Source organism: Monopterus albus, unplaced genomic scaffold (assembly GCF_001952655.1).
Source record: "Monopterus albus unplaced genomic scaffold, M_albus_1.0 scaffold42.1, whole genome shotgun sequence".
Classification (NCBI taxonomy): domain Eukaryota; kingdom Metazoa; phylum Chordata; class Actinopteri; order Synbranchiformes; family Synbranchidae; genus Monopterus; species Monopterus albus.
Genome location: NW_018127922.1, coordinates 1,126,221 through 1,140,538, shown reverse-complemented (window position 1 = coordinate 1,140,538; position 14,318 = coordinate 1,126,221). Strand labels below are relative to the sequence as shown.

The following is a 14,318-nucleotide window of genomic DNA, read 5'->3' as shown; positions in this document are numbered from 1 at the left end:
AGCGGTTCACTTTAGGCACTCAGCCTGCCCAAAGTAGTTTGATCCTACAACCCTCTAAGTCAATATTTCTGTAATGCAATTGTTCCTACCACAAGCAGAAATTTCCCCTGTCTGTCTCAAAGCAGTTTCAAGTCACTGCATTTATTGTCATTTTGCCTTATTTGAGTGTAAAATTATTGTTTCAGTTTCTGGATTATTTAATTGACCAGTGTAACATTAAATATATGTGCATTAAATGATGGGACTTTTCAGGACAGGTTGAAACAGGAGCAAGTCAACATCATGAAATACTTCAATTCATTAAGGAATAAACGTGCGTATATTTTACTGTAATTTGCTACCCAAATGATTAAATTTTGTGTTCTAAACATCAAGAATAATTATAGCTTGGCTTGGAGGCCATCTGATTTCTATTTCACAAAAAGAAAAAAAAATAGAAGTACGGAGTTGTAACCACCTGTGTTATTTTCATATTATGTGAAAAAAAGGCACATGACTTCATAATCATTGCAAGTATTTGCTTGGAGATTTTGTCATCCCACTCTAAATGTCACACCAAAGAAGATCAGATTACCACCTGAGCTTAATTCCACTTGTGTGTGTGTGTGTGTGTGTGCATTGTCCATAGCTGGCAGCCTGCCAAGATGACAGTGAAGAAAAACTCTTAAGGGAGATGTTGCATAAATCACCCATGATTAAAAACAAATGTAAAGTGAAGGGGCTTTTCATCTGCAGTTCCACAGTGTGGAGATAACTGAAATGCAATTCAAATCCTGTTTGAACACTGACTTAACTAGATTATCCTTTTCTGTTTTCTGTAAGCTGCTTTGTAATTGTGTTTTAATCAAGTATTCAGCAATAGCGTTTTCTTTGCTCAGTGTTTCTTTGTCTTCCTGAAATCAAGATATGGAGATATGGCTGTGGATTTTAAAAAACATGCAGGCAGAATATTTTATTTTATTTTATTTTGAACAAGTATATAGAATGAACTAATGTCACACACAGTACCACAGCATGTAACTTGTAGTAGCAATGTCCATATTAGGTGAATACGTAGTATCACCGGCTACAGCATTCCTAATATAGTAAATCATTATCTTCCAAGCTGCAAAAACAACTTACTGTTATATTAAAATCATGGGATAAAAATTACTAATCTGTTCAGCAACACTAAAACTAAATACTCAAATCTAATAATACCTTTTGTAGTGTCATATAAGAAACTGTTCATTTAATTTGTGAGTATGACCATAAGTGTGTGTCTCCCTTAATATCTGACTTTCCTAGGCTTTCGCAACCTGCACCTGGATGATCAGATGACACTGCTGCAGTGCTCCTGGCTCTTTCTCATGTCCTTCAGTCTTGGCTGGAGGTCATATGAGCAGTGTAACGGTAGCATGCTCTGCTTTGCCCCTGATCTTGTCATCAACAAGTACGTAATATGGCCAAATGGCGTACATTTATGTAGTTTGTTCTTCAACACAACAGTTTTGTTTTGCTCATTTCAGGGTTAGAAGTGAAGATTGATACCACTCTCATGCCTGAGTCTTGTATATGGAGCTCGAAGCAGAAGTCAATTATTCTAAGTAAAAACAGAAAACTAGGACCAACAGCTAGCCTGACTGTGTCCAGGGTATAAGAAAATGAGTACTTATTTGTTAATTTTCCTCAGCTAGAAGAGTCTAAATTCAAAATATTGTATTAGTTATAGGGTAATGCAACCTTGGAGATCAAGGATCTGAATATTCCGAAGGCCAAACTAAAATCTCAGACGATGAAATTCTCATTTTACAGTTATTGGTATTAAATCAATAAGTCACTCTGCTCTCATTGTAGCAGTGGTACACAGGTGCTCAATCCCACAGGCTAAGGAAGGTGCTGTTTTTTTGTTGCAGGGCTGAAATGAAATGTGCTTTAATAATTATAACAATGTTAACAGTGATTTTTGGTATAAATGTATAGCTTTTTGCTTATGAACAGAAAAGGCACATCCAGACAGAAGAGAGCGTACTGACTACATACTGAACCGTACAGTAAATAGTTTTTTCTTACGATGATGCCACAGAGCTCAACTGCAGTATGTTAATTACAAAGCCTCATTATTTAAACAGTCACTGGCCGCGTAAATGGATTGTGCGTAGCTGTATGTGTGCTTACCGCAGTCTCTGAGGTTCCCAGAGGAAACAAGATGGGACACAGGCTCATCTTCTGTTGGCTTGTCTGTTCCAACCGAAACACTGAATTTTAAAGCTTAGAGAGGAGAAACATATTTGTCTCATTTAATCCTCGTCTTCGGTAATAATTTGTCATACCTTGATCTTTGCTAGACTTTTGCTGATTATTACATTACCTTCAACAATATGCATGATCTTTGCTAGACTTTTGCTGATTATGTCCCACATTACCTTCAACAATATGCGAGAGTTTTGGAGTTTATTGTCTAATGCTGGATAGTTCCATTTGATCATTTCATCATTTTTAGCCAAGAAAAAATGATTCAACAACTGCAGCTTCCATGTAGGGCCACGTTTCAAAATTTGACATGTGATAACTGAGTTTCAGTTGAGTACCCTTTCCAAAAAAAATACCATACTCTGAGTGCTATACATACATTTACAGTGTTCAGTTTTAAGTAAATACAAAGCACATGTACAAGACTTTTGGCCAAACAAAAGTATAAATTTAAACCAAGAATATTTGATTTAAAAAAATAGTAAATAACAAAGTCTGACCAATCACTTCAATGTTAATTTTCAGTACTTTGTGCTACTGAAGCATATCTTTATTCCTTTTTCAGTTTGCTAAATACTTCTTGTGGATTCTGGCAAAGGCTCTTGATTTTATATAACCCCTGATTCTGATATGATCATTTCAAGTGCAGTGTTCTAAATATGTATTACTTCATGGAACACACTGAGCCCTTTGTTTCCTTGTTGGAAATGCATAGAAACAGAGGTCTGAACTCTGTCATTCCCAAATGACACAGAGGGGTGAAAATCGATCTGAAAGGTGAAGAAGTTATTGCCAGCAGTGCTGCTGCTAGTCAGAATGAACAGACGGTTCTAAACCCAAGGCTATACTGTATATCTGGAGAATGTGCTCTATCAGTTTTAGAGGTAGACAGTAATGTGGGCTGTGTGTTAGTGGAAGTGAGGTGTGAAAATCTATCAAAACTGATTTCACAGCCTGATTTTCCCCTGCAAGGTTGAAGCACTTCCCCACTGGAGGCTGTTTATTGACATCTGAATAACAGGATGAGGGAAAAAGCTTTAGTCTAATCTCTCTTCCCTCCAGTTTCCTCTGTTTCTTCCTCTGTTGTCTCTACCTGCTCAACACTTACCCTTTTCCCCTCATCTCTTCTTTCCCCTTCCCTTTGTCCTTCTCTCCTTACAGGGAGCGTATGAAGCTGCCCTTCATGACCGATCAATGCGAGCAAATGTTGAGGATTTGTCATGAGTTTGTCAGATTGCAAGTGTCCTATGAAGAGTACCTGTGCATGAAGGTGCTTTTGCTGCTCAGTACAGGTAAAGAAACACACTTTACTTTCTTTTTTTATTTTTATTTTATTTTACATAGTGCAGGAGCTGCACTTATCTTAAGATTAAAACAGATCTATAAGATTACGTAATACTGCTCAAATCCTTTCACTGGATTAAGGTAGGCCCATTTGATCACAGGAGAGTACTATATTGAATGGAATGGCCACAAAGTACCACTCATACTTGAGCAGTATTGAATGGAATGAATGTATAGGTCTGGTTCAGTGCACCATCTGTAGATACTTCTACAGCTAATAACTGCTGCTGCAGTCAGATAGGATAGCTAGGAATGAATGGACATTTAACTTGCTTTCTTCTCTGGATCCATGAAGGACTAAGCATCTGCAAGCCAAAAAACATTTGAAGTTTACTGAAAATGAGAGATCAAACATGCACTCAGTTTACTATTAAAAAGTTTCTGTACTTTCATTAGATAAACGACAGCAATTTGCCCAAGTGAAGCACATTATGAAACCCAAATTACAAAAAACGTTTTTTCCCCATTTACACTAATTTCAGGTTTTCTGAGTGAATACTGGATCTGGCAGAGATTTATTATCCTATTCTAAATTTATTCCCAATTCATTTTGATTTGCAGCTAGTGATTTGCTTGAGTTACTTTAAAATATATGTCATTAAGGTGGGTGCTAACTAGACAGAAAAAAGTCAACTGTTTAGCAGTCCCAATTTTCCTTTCCTTGTGAAAAGGTGAAATAATGGACTGTTTTGAAAGCTGCAGGCTACTAGTCTGTTGTAGGGACAATATGTAATTAAGACAATTAAAATCACCAGAAATACACTGCACAGCATGTTGAAAATGTTACTAAATCTTTTTTCCCAATTATGTAAACTTCCCTTTGCTGAAGAGAAGCTCATTCTCCCTTCTGCCCCACTCTCAGCGAGTAGCAGGGGAAAGGATACAGTTTATAGGCTCATTATACAGAGGAAATGACTTCTGTAGTGAGCACTGGTTGCATTTTCATTGTATCTTGAGAGCTATTTCCATCTGTTCCCCTCAGAGATGGAAATGCTATCAGAATGGGGCAAGTTTGGTTTGAGCTGTTTTAAAAAGGCCCACTTTTCAGAAGAGTTAATATAGCACCATAAAATTGAAGCAAATGTACACACATTGGGTTATAATAGCTTTTTTTACTACAAACACTCAGAGTTGGTAGGAAATGCACACTAATGTAATATGAAATAATCATGGGTAGAGAGCAGAAAAGGCAGTCTGTTTTGAGCCTTACAGACAGCACTTGCACTTATCTGATTATGTAAATCAGACAGTCTTTCATTCCAATCATGCCCTCTTGGTTTTGCATAATCTTTAGACCAAGTGTTTGTAGCTTTGCCTGGGCTCAGTGCCAGGCACCAGACTGACAAGGCATCCTCCATGTGTTGACATGGTTGCTATGACGACTGTAAATTGTTTATCAGTGGTTTATGGTTTTTATCTCTTTAGTAAGTGAAAACTCTGTTTTTGAAATGCCCTGTGCACTTCTATGAGGTGTGTGTCTAAATATTTACTGCTCCTTTTTAAACTCTCATTCAGGCCAGGTCAGTTACGGAACACTGCACAGTACCTACTGATTGTTACCTTTGGTGTATTTTACATTGCCTGCAGCATTCTGGACAGGAGGTGTGTGCATACATCTGTGTGTTGTTATGCAGTTTCTCCTCAAGGGTCCTTTTTTAGGGTCCTGGACTAAGCAGAGAACAGGACAAAAAAAATAGTCTAAAACAAACAGCATGTCCAACTATAAAAATAAAATTTTCCAATGATCTCTGTGACATTCATTTGTAATGTCACTTTATGAGTCACAGTCCACCCATTGCAACTTGGCAGACTGATGTGTCTCATGATATTTGTGTATGTGTAAATGTTTGTTTAGTACCTAAAGATGGTTTGAAGAGCCAGGCGGTGTTTGACGAGATCAGGATGACATACATCAAGGAGCTGGGAAAAGCCATCGTCAAGAGGGAGGAGAATGCTACTCAGAACTGGCAGCGGTTCTACCAGCTAACTAAGCTACTGGACTCCATGCAGGCGGTAAGAGAAACAGACACACACACACACTGATACAGTAGAGTAAGTGCTTTGTGTTTTCCTCTATATTTGATATAGAAATTGCTTTGTGAAGTTCCCTGCATCATGTTCATTAGTGTAAAACACTGAAGAATACTTTCACATAACCCACTAAAGGCACATACATTACCAGTCAAAATTTTGGACACACTTTAACAATCAATTCAATGGGATAGCAAGTCCAAACCTTTGATTGGTAGTCTATTTATAAAACATCTTTATTGCAGAAGACCAAAGTCTAATTTAAAGACAAGCCTACAAATTGAAATAAAAAAGCCTTACAATATCTAATAGCATCTAACTAATCTGTCTGTGTCTCTGTCCCCTCGGATGTGGCCTCCAGATGGTCGAGGGTCTTCTCCAGATCTGCTTTTACACTTTTGTGAATAAAACCCTCAGTGTGGAATTCCCAGAAATGCTGGCAGAGATCATCAGCAACCAGATACCAAAATTCAAAGATGGGAGTGTCAAGGCCCTGCTGTTTCATCAGAAATGACTGCCTTAAACTGTGAAGTAATGCCTTAAATCCCGCCCTGCCTGTGTACTGCTCCGAGGCCCCAAGCTTTCACCATGATCCCTAAGCTTTTGCTTGACTTGGCTCCCCCATCACTTTGATTTGATTCCCTGCTTTCCTGCGCTCCCTTTAGGAACACATTAAGCACTTTCTTGGAGCACAATCCCTGTGGTGCCTCCTAATCCAGTCCCACGTTTGGCCAAAGTACAGTAGGATACCCTACCACTGACCTGTAGCCCTTCCTCTTGGCTAACCAAGAAGAATTTGGCCTTCAGGGAAAATGATTTTGCTCTGAATGTTTTGTGGGCAGGATGCATTTTTGGGGATTTATTTTTGCTCTATCCACAGCCCTATCCTCACATTGTTGATACTGTTTCTCTTGGTGGCCACTTGCCTCTTACTCTATCCTGCCTACAGTGTTTTACTGCTCTTTTCACTGACAAGCCAACACCAATTCTTCCTCCATTGTGACATCCAATATACTGTCCAACTCATCGGATTAGCAGCCTGCTGAAGCTCGCCCTAATTTCAAGCCTGTTGTTCCCTTACTCACCTGTCCAGTGTGTCTCTTTTTGCCCCTCCCAGTTCCACTGCACAGAGAATTTCCATTGTGGAAAGGGACAAAACAAAAAAGCCAACTAATTAGAAATATACGATGACATGAGGAGAAAAATGAGAAATTTTTCTTCCCCTCTGGACCCAAGGACAGTAACGAACTGTGAATCAGCTCTCTTTACTGAAGTTAAACAAATCAGATTGAATACAGACATTTTTGACCACACATGCAAAAGTCGCACACAAACATACAGAGTATGCCCCCCCACACGTTTACTGAGCAGCACGTATCTCAGAAAGGAAAACCAGTGCCTTTTAGCTTTTAAAGCTCCTCATAGCCATCTTCTCTGAACTGTTTTTTTGCATAGGAATCTAAGCTTGACATCTGTCCACATATTTTTTCCTTTTAGTTTTGCCTCACTGGCAATTCCTGTTTTCTTTCCAAACCACCATTTTGGTGTTTTTCATGTGGGCAACTTTCAGTCCTACAGAAGCCCTGAGAGGCAAGTGGACAGTCCTTTAACACGTTTTTTTCTCTCCTTTGTTTATGACCTAAGAACAGGTGAAATGGTTTTGCCTTCCTTTTAAGTTCCTTACATCTGTGAAATAGGTGGGGGAAATAAGGTTTTTCACTAATGGTGTAAAAAAAAATTTTGAACAGATTACAAAACAAAACAATCATGGGAGAAAGATGAAGTAACTTAGAAGGATTAGATATGCAAACCTTTTTTATCCATCTCTTCGTATAAACACAGGAGAGAAAAAAATTAGATCAGCCTTAGAAAATGCATCACCAGAATTTTATTTTATTCTTATTTTCCACTTGCTTTTTAGGGTTTCTGTACATTCTGATCCTCAGACATGACAAGATGGAAGACAGCCTATGGTACAGATTGGAAATGTTTTTAGGACTTAAAATTTTGACAGTAACATAAAAAGACAGGAAAATAATGGCAACATTTTTCTGAAGTCCCAAAATACTACATGTTTTTCCCCAATGGTAGAGTATATTTGCTTAATATACTGCAGCTACCAGTCAGGATCACATTGTGTTGAAAATTACAGTACCCAGATTACATCAGCTAATGTAATGTTGAATACACATCCAAATATTTTCTCTTTCACAAGCTTGTGAGAAACTGCAAAAACTGCTTTGTAGTAAATGGAAACTACTGGAAATCAAACAAGATATCAGATATTTTTGTAATATTTAAGGGCAGATTGTCTGATTTTAAACATTCCAAGACTACAGATCTTAGAATAATTAGTTGTTGTTAATTGGAATAAAATTTGTTGCAATTTATACAGATGCAATCGCACAAAGGGCGGTTTAGAACTGATTTCCATTTGAAAAACACATTCAAGATAGAAAAATTCCAAGGTGCCTGTGGTTATAATATAGCCATAATGATTTAAGTAAACCTTTCAAAACTGTCCTTTTGTTGCTAGCTGCATTCATACTGAAGCTCTAGTTTAGTAAATGGATTCATACAACTTTATTTTAAAATGTGTATTCATGGAACCCCACTTGGAATGACTTACCTGGCCACACTGCCTGTTTGAATCTCAGAAATCAGTAAGGTCAGATAAGAATGAAAATATTTCCTGGTGTGTGCTGTAATCTAGCAGGAGTACTAGGCCGGGTGGATTTTTTAGATAACTAGAATATAATAAGTTTATTTATTGATGCCATCTGAATTCTCTGGGTATGATTAACTTTGCCATGTAGTACTCCTGATAGGAAAACAAATAAGCTTATTATTATTGTTACTGATAAATGTATTGTTTCCCTTAAAGTACCATTTTAGATGAAATGTACCCTTTAATCAGCTTCATCTCTGTTTGCAAAACAGGAGCTGGAGTTATGTTCACTGCTGTGCTTAAACATGACAATGTTAAAATATATATACATATACAAAGCTTATATATATGTATAGGCTTTGTATATGAGATGTGAGGTAGAGACGCCCGTAATCGATGGAACATCTGTTCTCAGCACAAGAGTTCACCCCTTAAAATTGAAATATTTTTGGTCAAAATATTGTGTAAATTAAGGCTCAGGCTATGAGTGACTATATCAGCTGGATGTGCTCTACTAGTGCCAAATGTAATAGCAGGTTTTTGTATTTTTCTTTTTTTCCAGAGATGTGAAAGGGTGACTTTTGAGTTGTGATTTGACATTATGTGTTCTTGAAACTTTGCTTCAGGGTGCTCAGTTATGAGAAAGGTCTTAGTTCAGTGTCAAACCTACACCAGCTTAAAGTGATTGTTATAGGAGTATGACAGACTCCTCTTGGAGATGCACAAAATATTGTATTTGTGAAATTGCAAAGTGAGCAGCACTTTCTGCTGCTGTCAAACAGGTGGTGATCAGCATTTGGTACATTTGTAATGTGATAACATGATTGTACCAGCTTATGTAATAGCCAAAGCAAAATCCATTAACAGTTGTCTTATTTCTTTGGGATAATTTATGTAAACGTATTTATGGCAAGCTCTTTTAGCATTTAGCACTAGTTGGACATTTTGATGTAGTAGTTGAACAGAAACTCTTACTAGTCACTCTTTTTCTGCAACCAGTGGCACTTTTGTCCAACTACTTCCAACATAAGCCATACTAGTAATGCCAGGTGTCATACCAATAGTTCCAAAGTCCCAACTAGTCCACTTTTTGGCACACTAGTGGCCCTCTGGACCAAACTAGTAACGCTGAAAGTCTTACTAGTTAAGCTGTGAATTGAAAAACCTCATGTTAACTAGTCTCATATAGATTCAGGTCACTAATTAGCATGTTGCCTACAATTTTCTGTACTATTAACTAGCGAAGACCAAAATGCTGATCAGTTAAAAACCACTTTGACCTAACTAATGAGGTCCAAAATATCTACTAGTTATACTAGTGAGAAGCATTTTGACTTGCATAGTGAACTAGTAAGGTACAAAATGTTCACTATTGAACTAGTAAAAGCCAAAATACTCAAGTTAACTAGCTGTACCAAATGCTAATGAGGACATGGGGTAGAAGCATGCACTGAGGCTTCCTATTAGCTCTTCAGTTTTAAATTAGAACAGCCAACCAATAAGGACTCAGGCTTTTGTCTTTTTTATCTCTGTGCTCTGTCCAGAATCCTCTCAGATTCTCTATTACTAGTATAGCTCTTGTTGGAGCTAGCTGGACGAGAGTGCCACTAGTTGCTGAAAAAGAGCAACTAGTAAGAGTTTCTGTTCAACTAGTATGACAGAATGTCTAACTAGTACAACCAGATGTCCAACTAGTGCTGACAAAGACTAAAGTAATGGAGGAAAATGATATCTGATATCTAGAATATCAAATAAATGCTAAAACGGTTTACCATAAGTATAAGTTGTTTCCAGGTGCTTCAGAAAACCAGCTTCAACATGTAGATATAACCACATCCCTGCTCACTTCTAAATGCTCATAGATATATAGCTCACCACCAACATATCCATCGTAAAATGTTTATTTCAAAATATTTTTACATAGACATAACCTCTATCCACTTACATTCTCTTTTACCTTTCAGCCTCATGTTGGATTAAAGGCCTTGTGAAAGGGAGACAGAGAGCCATAGAAATAAGATTTAAAATCAGGAAATAGATAAACCCTTAACAAATATTAGTGCTTTTGAAGATTGCTCTGTTGTAAAAAGATATTTTCTGCGATTTTGAATACATCAGCTTGATCTTCTTTGATATAATAATTTTACTCGATCGTTTTTTAACATTGAATGTGTTAATTAAGTAAATATTTTTTCTGTTTGTTGGTTTGTGTTTGATAAAGGTAGATGTGTTGAATACATTAGGAAGTGTTGACCATGTTTGTCTTGTGAAGTAAATGTAAATTCTACATGAATGCCCGCTGCGTTTCAGAGAGATAGGGAAAACGAGGGAGAGAGACAGATGGGCGGTGAGATGGACTGGAGATTGTTTTGTGTTATATAATGTAAGAGTGACCAAAGCAGCAGAGAAGAAAAAAGATTTAATAAAAAAAGAAGTATTAAAGCAGTTACATTTTAAGTAGCACTTATAATACAACCTCTAGTACTTCTTATTTTATTTTAATGATATTTTGCATAAAGATCTAGGCTTTGGATCCCACATACAGTGCTGTGAGGATTTACTGGTCACTTGAAAAACAGAAAATGAAACATGTCAATAAGTAGTAAGTAAATCTACCAGAGCCTGATGGAATTGCACTACCCTCATGCAGGTCGATAAAGTCTATTTTGTATAAAATACATATTAAGAGATTAAGGGCAGATTATGTTTCACTGGTATATATGGCTATGGCTTTTACTGAAGTCTGTTTGATTTGTATTTCAGTTATGTAAATGTAATCCAATTAAAAAAACAAAAATATAAAATGTTTGTTTAAAAAAATACAACAGTTTGTATTACTTCTGTATTACACCGCTTCTGTAGCCAGTGTCAGTATTTTCACCTATTTGATTAAATGTTGAATTTATCTGTGTTGTTCTTTGACATTGGATTTGGCATCGTGTTGGTAACAACTTGAATGATGATATTGTCATCACTGGTTAAAAGTGGAAATTTGGAAAAACTGATTTCTCTTTGGTTCAAACATCTTACACAATAAACTATCCTATTTTTCAATGCTCAGCTCCAGTGGTTTTAATTTTTGTCTTTGAGATCTCGGTTAAATGTCCCCAGTGGTAATTACATGTTAATCCTGTGTCTAACTGGTCATTTATAGCAATAGTCACATTTGGGGAAATGTGCATTAGATGAGATTAGTTTATAGCTAGACCTAAGAGGCAGTTAGCTTATAACTAGACAAATGCATTTCCTGAACAAAATGCACGTGGTTGCTGAAGAATTGCCCTGAAAATGCTGAAATCCATTGCTGAAACAGCTGAAGGCTGAGATGCAATGCTGAGCAATTATGGAAGATGAAATGAAAAACTGAAGTTGGGAATTTAACTTCATTATCTGAAGAAGAAGAGAGCTTGAGAGCATTCCTAAAACAATGGAAGGCTTAATCCCAAAGTGAGAGGTAGAAATTAAATGGCTTAAAGTTTTAAAAGAATAAATAATTTTTACTGACGGATATATTTCAAAATATACCAACCTGTGTGTGTTACTGCGCAACACTGTGTTGCTTTGACTGTGTGATAGTTTGTGTGGTACCATGTTAATTTTAATGTTTCTGATTTAAGCAATTAAAATGTGTGCCTTGCCCCCTTTTCCTTGTTAAGATGTGTTAACCAATAGCAGAAACCAGTAAAAGTTCTAAATGTGTACCTATACAGCCGGTGGGCAGCTCGGCTGTTAACACCACAGACTTTGGAAAGGGGTGCAAGGGAAAAAGGGGTGCTTGGGTTTTGGACGTGTGAATAAAATCTGTAAATAAATTATGTTGCACAAAGACACTGAAAACAAGCGTGTTTGTGAACATCTGTGTACAGGCAGAAGTAGCAAATTGCACATACAACTCAATTTAGGAGCACCGAGGTTTATTGTGAATCACACTTGAATCGGATTGGACAGTAACAGTCCAATCACAGAGCAGAGTCAAATTGTCCAATCAGGTCGTAGCCGGGTTCCTCAAGTTAATCTCCGGTGGTGGTCCTGTAAGTTTGGTTGTAGTGGAGATTCCAGACAGATGCTAGCTGTTCTGCTACTCAGGTGGGTCGCATTTGAAAATTGTAGAAAATCACAGGAAACATTTCATGTGTTGCGTTCTGTATGTAGGCAGCGCGCAGGTGCTTTGCTGTTAACACAGTTGTCCAAATGTATTTCTATTCCAGGTGGGATACTTTATCTAGCGTTAGCCGAATGCTAATGTAGGATGTTAGCCGTCCGGTACTCTTTTACTTTAATGTCAATTGTCAGGCTAATGGTGAAACCTGCTCAATCTAGGAGAAATCTCTTCAAGTTGACTTGTAACTTATTCCATGTTGGATGTGTAGTCTTGTAGATGAAAGAACTCCTAGTTTTACATGCCCCATTAATGTAAATGTCTTTTATCTTGATATTAATCGTGCAGCTCAGTAAAAAACGCAGGCCGGTTTGGACCTCACCAAGTCTTCATCAGCACGGAAACCTAACAAATTGTTTGCACCTGTATGTTTCCGCCCTGATGAAGACCAGGTGAGGTCTGAACCGGTCGGCGTCTTTTTACCGAGATGCCCTGTTACAGGTAAGAGTGCTACATTCAACACGTTACTTAAATAATAATGCAAAGGCATTAGCAGTGAAATATACCTAAATTACCAAAAGTAGTCACTGTGTAGAATAATAGAATGTATTTTACATTGATGTATGTTATTTGGTTATAGTTTCTGGTGCATTATTGTGTTAATCATTTTAATGTTGTACCTGGTAAAGGTGGAGAGAATTTTAATAGTTAAAATTTGAACTTCTGGTGAGTAGCTTGTAAATGTCTCGCCAGAGATTACTGAAGTCTCATGATTAGGCTTATACTGTATTTCCTTTTTATTCATCTAATTCTGAAAAGAAACTATAACCTCAAGTTATCAAATAAATCTAGTGGAGTAAAAAGGTATGGTAAGATGTGAAGAAGCAGAAACTAGAAATAAGTACAGATGCCTCAATTACACTTATGTACAGTGCTTTTTCCAGTTCGATGCTGTTACTTCATTAATGTGACTAGTAAGTATAGGCTGGGAACATTAAGGAAAGATCAGGGGAGTATGGGAGGAGAGGCTTAGATGTGCAAGAAATGTGAATCGATTAGAGAAAACAGTTGTCATTCAAACTCCTGTTTAGCCTCAAAGTGCATCATATAGTGAGAAACCTGAATAAAGAATGCAATAGCCCTTTAATGAATCTTATTTGTGAAAGATGTGCATTTAGTAAGAGCTGTTGACTTTTCCTGCATGTTTGATTTTTATGAAATGTGTTAGTTTGTACAGGTTTCTGTCTTTCTGTGATCAGAGTCATTGTTATAACTAGGACATAGGACTAACTCCCCCCATGTATCTTTCAATAGGCCACAGAACCAAGGAGAAGAATATGGGACTTGCAGAGCTTAAATAGCCTCGGGCATGTTGTGAGGAAGACGGACAGCGTTCCAGGCCCCTGTCACTCCTACATATATGGACATCAACTGCAAGTTGATCAGGTGAGAAACATTCTAAAAATGTGGTGGTTCAAGTGAGAGTGCTATACTAGCACCGATAGGTTCAGGTCAGCCTGTAAGTTCTCAGCGCTTTGTTCCTGACAAACTAAAAAGTGTTCGAGTAACTTTTGAGAATTGCCATTACAATTCATATCAAACTAACATGGAGCACAGTGTAATTGTATACAACATTTCATTCTTTGTTCCAATTTGACCCATCTTTTCCACTAAACTTCCTAGTTTAATATGAGGTCACTCTGCATTTGTATCCACCACGTTTGTACACAGGGTCAGAATGAACTGTAGGATAATGAAGCTTTGTTGTTGTGCCTTAAACCAAATTCAGAGCCTGTATTGCTTTAGTAAAACTTTTGTTCCATCTGTAATGTTTATGGCAAACATTGTCGTGATTGAATTAACTGTTTGCTCTCATGTGAAAGCTGAGTTAACTGTTAGTGGCCAGAAACAAGGCAGCCCAGGGAGAATTAAGGTAATGGCAGA

General features: G+C 37.3%; 1 protein-coding gene across 2 annotated transcripts in view; it reads left to right on the top strand.

Moving 5' to 3' along the window:
* Positions 1-11,335, top strand: part of LOC109959948 (glucocorticoid receptor) — a 57,055-nt gene extending 45,720 nt beyond the window's left edge. For both annotated transcript variants that reach the window (XM_020599718.1, XM_020599717.1), the window contains 4 exons: positions 1,288-1,432; positions 3,394-3,524; positions 5,432-5,589; positions 5,969-11,335. In XM_020599718.1, the coding sequence (XP_020455374.1) occupies positions 1,288-1,432; positions 3,394-3,524; positions 5,432-5,589; positions 5,969-6,121 (587 nt within the window). In that variant the 3' untranslated portion in view covers positions 6,122-11,335. The remainder of the gene's footprint in view (positions 1-1,287; positions 1,433-3,393; positions 3,525-5,431; positions 5,590-5,968) is intronic.
* The last annotated feature ends 2,983 nt before the right edge of the window (positions 11,336-14,318 follow it).